This window comes from Rhagoletis zephyria, unplaced genomic scaffold (assembly GCF_001687245.7).
Source record: "Rhagoletis zephyria isolate East Lansing unplaced genomic scaffold, Rhagoletis_zephyria_1.1 Rzeph_scaffold_17692, whole genome shotgun sequence".
Taxonomy (NCBI): domain Eukaryota; kingdom Metazoa; phylum Arthropoda; class Insecta; order Diptera; family Tephritidae; genus Rhagoletis; species Rhagoletis zephyria.
The window spans coordinates 392-1,377 of NW_016174753.1; the positions used below are offsets into that span (position 1 = coordinate 392).

Sequence of the window (986 nt, forward strand, 5' to 3'; positions counted from 1 at the left end):
ATTCCCCGGAACCCATTATGACCTGTGGGGCACTCTTTGGAGTATTTTTCAAAGTTCGGGCACACAAAGGAAGCCCTGTAATGCGTTTACTTAGAATCTTTAACAAATCATCTATTGCTGCGTAGGTTATATTATGTTTAACAGTCCATTCTGTCAAGTCCTTCCGTAAATCGTTATTTGCATTAATGCAGTCATCCGTATCATCTTCGCTGGAAGAAATGCTGAATTCATCTGGCTCATCAAATGTTCTGCTGCATCCTGGCCTGTCGTGTGGCTCTTCTTCTCCTAGCAACGCTTCACATTCTGGATGCTCATCATCACTTTTACTTTCAAACAGTAAATTTACTATTTGCTCACTCTCACTTCTAAATTTCTTTCTATTCATTTTATTACGTGAAATAATTATATGTATTTACTTTAAATTTTGAAGCGGCACTCAATTTTCTCGAACAGATGCGTTTTTGTCTAAAATAATAGTTATAATCGATAGTCGATAACACAACTTAGCATCGTGCCGACCATTGAATTTGCGTTGTTTCTCTAATCGTTCTCGAATCGAATTCTAATGTAGTTCTCTAACTTCGTCATCGACTCGTGAACGATTAGAGAATTACCCTAGTTATCTAATGTAGAAATCAAAATTTCTCTAACGTCAGAGACCGTGTTTGCTGGGATTGTGCAAATAATCGGATTGGCTTGAAACTTGTTACTCTATGATTTCTAGACTCACCACTGGTCACGAATTTAANCATTTCTAGCAATGCTTAGAATTAAAGAAATAAATATCATATTGAGTAACAACATAAAATATTTTCTTTTGAAAAATAGTTAATTTATGTACAAACATGTATGTATGTATGTATTTTCGTATGTATACCACATAGAAAAGAAAAACAATAAGTACGCTTAATACAGCCTTCAACTGATTTACAAAAACGCCATTATTTTTTTAAAACAAAAATATACTTAACATAAAAATTAAAATT

General features: G+C 33.6%; 1 protein-coding gene across 1 annotated transcript in view; it reads right to left on the minus strand.

The window, feature by feature from the left end:
• The window catches only part of LOC108379916 (uncharacterized), a gene marked incomplete at its 3' end in the record, with an annotated part of 783 nt that extends 337 nt beyond the window's left edge, over window positions 1–446 (minus strand). Inside the window, exon 1 of the mRNA XM_017636280.1 lies at window positions 46–446. Coding sequence (XP_017491769.1) covers window positions 46–385 — 340 coding nt within the window. The remainder of the gene's footprint in view (window positions 1–45) is intronic.
• Between the last annotated feature and the right edge of the window lie 540 nt (window positions 447–986).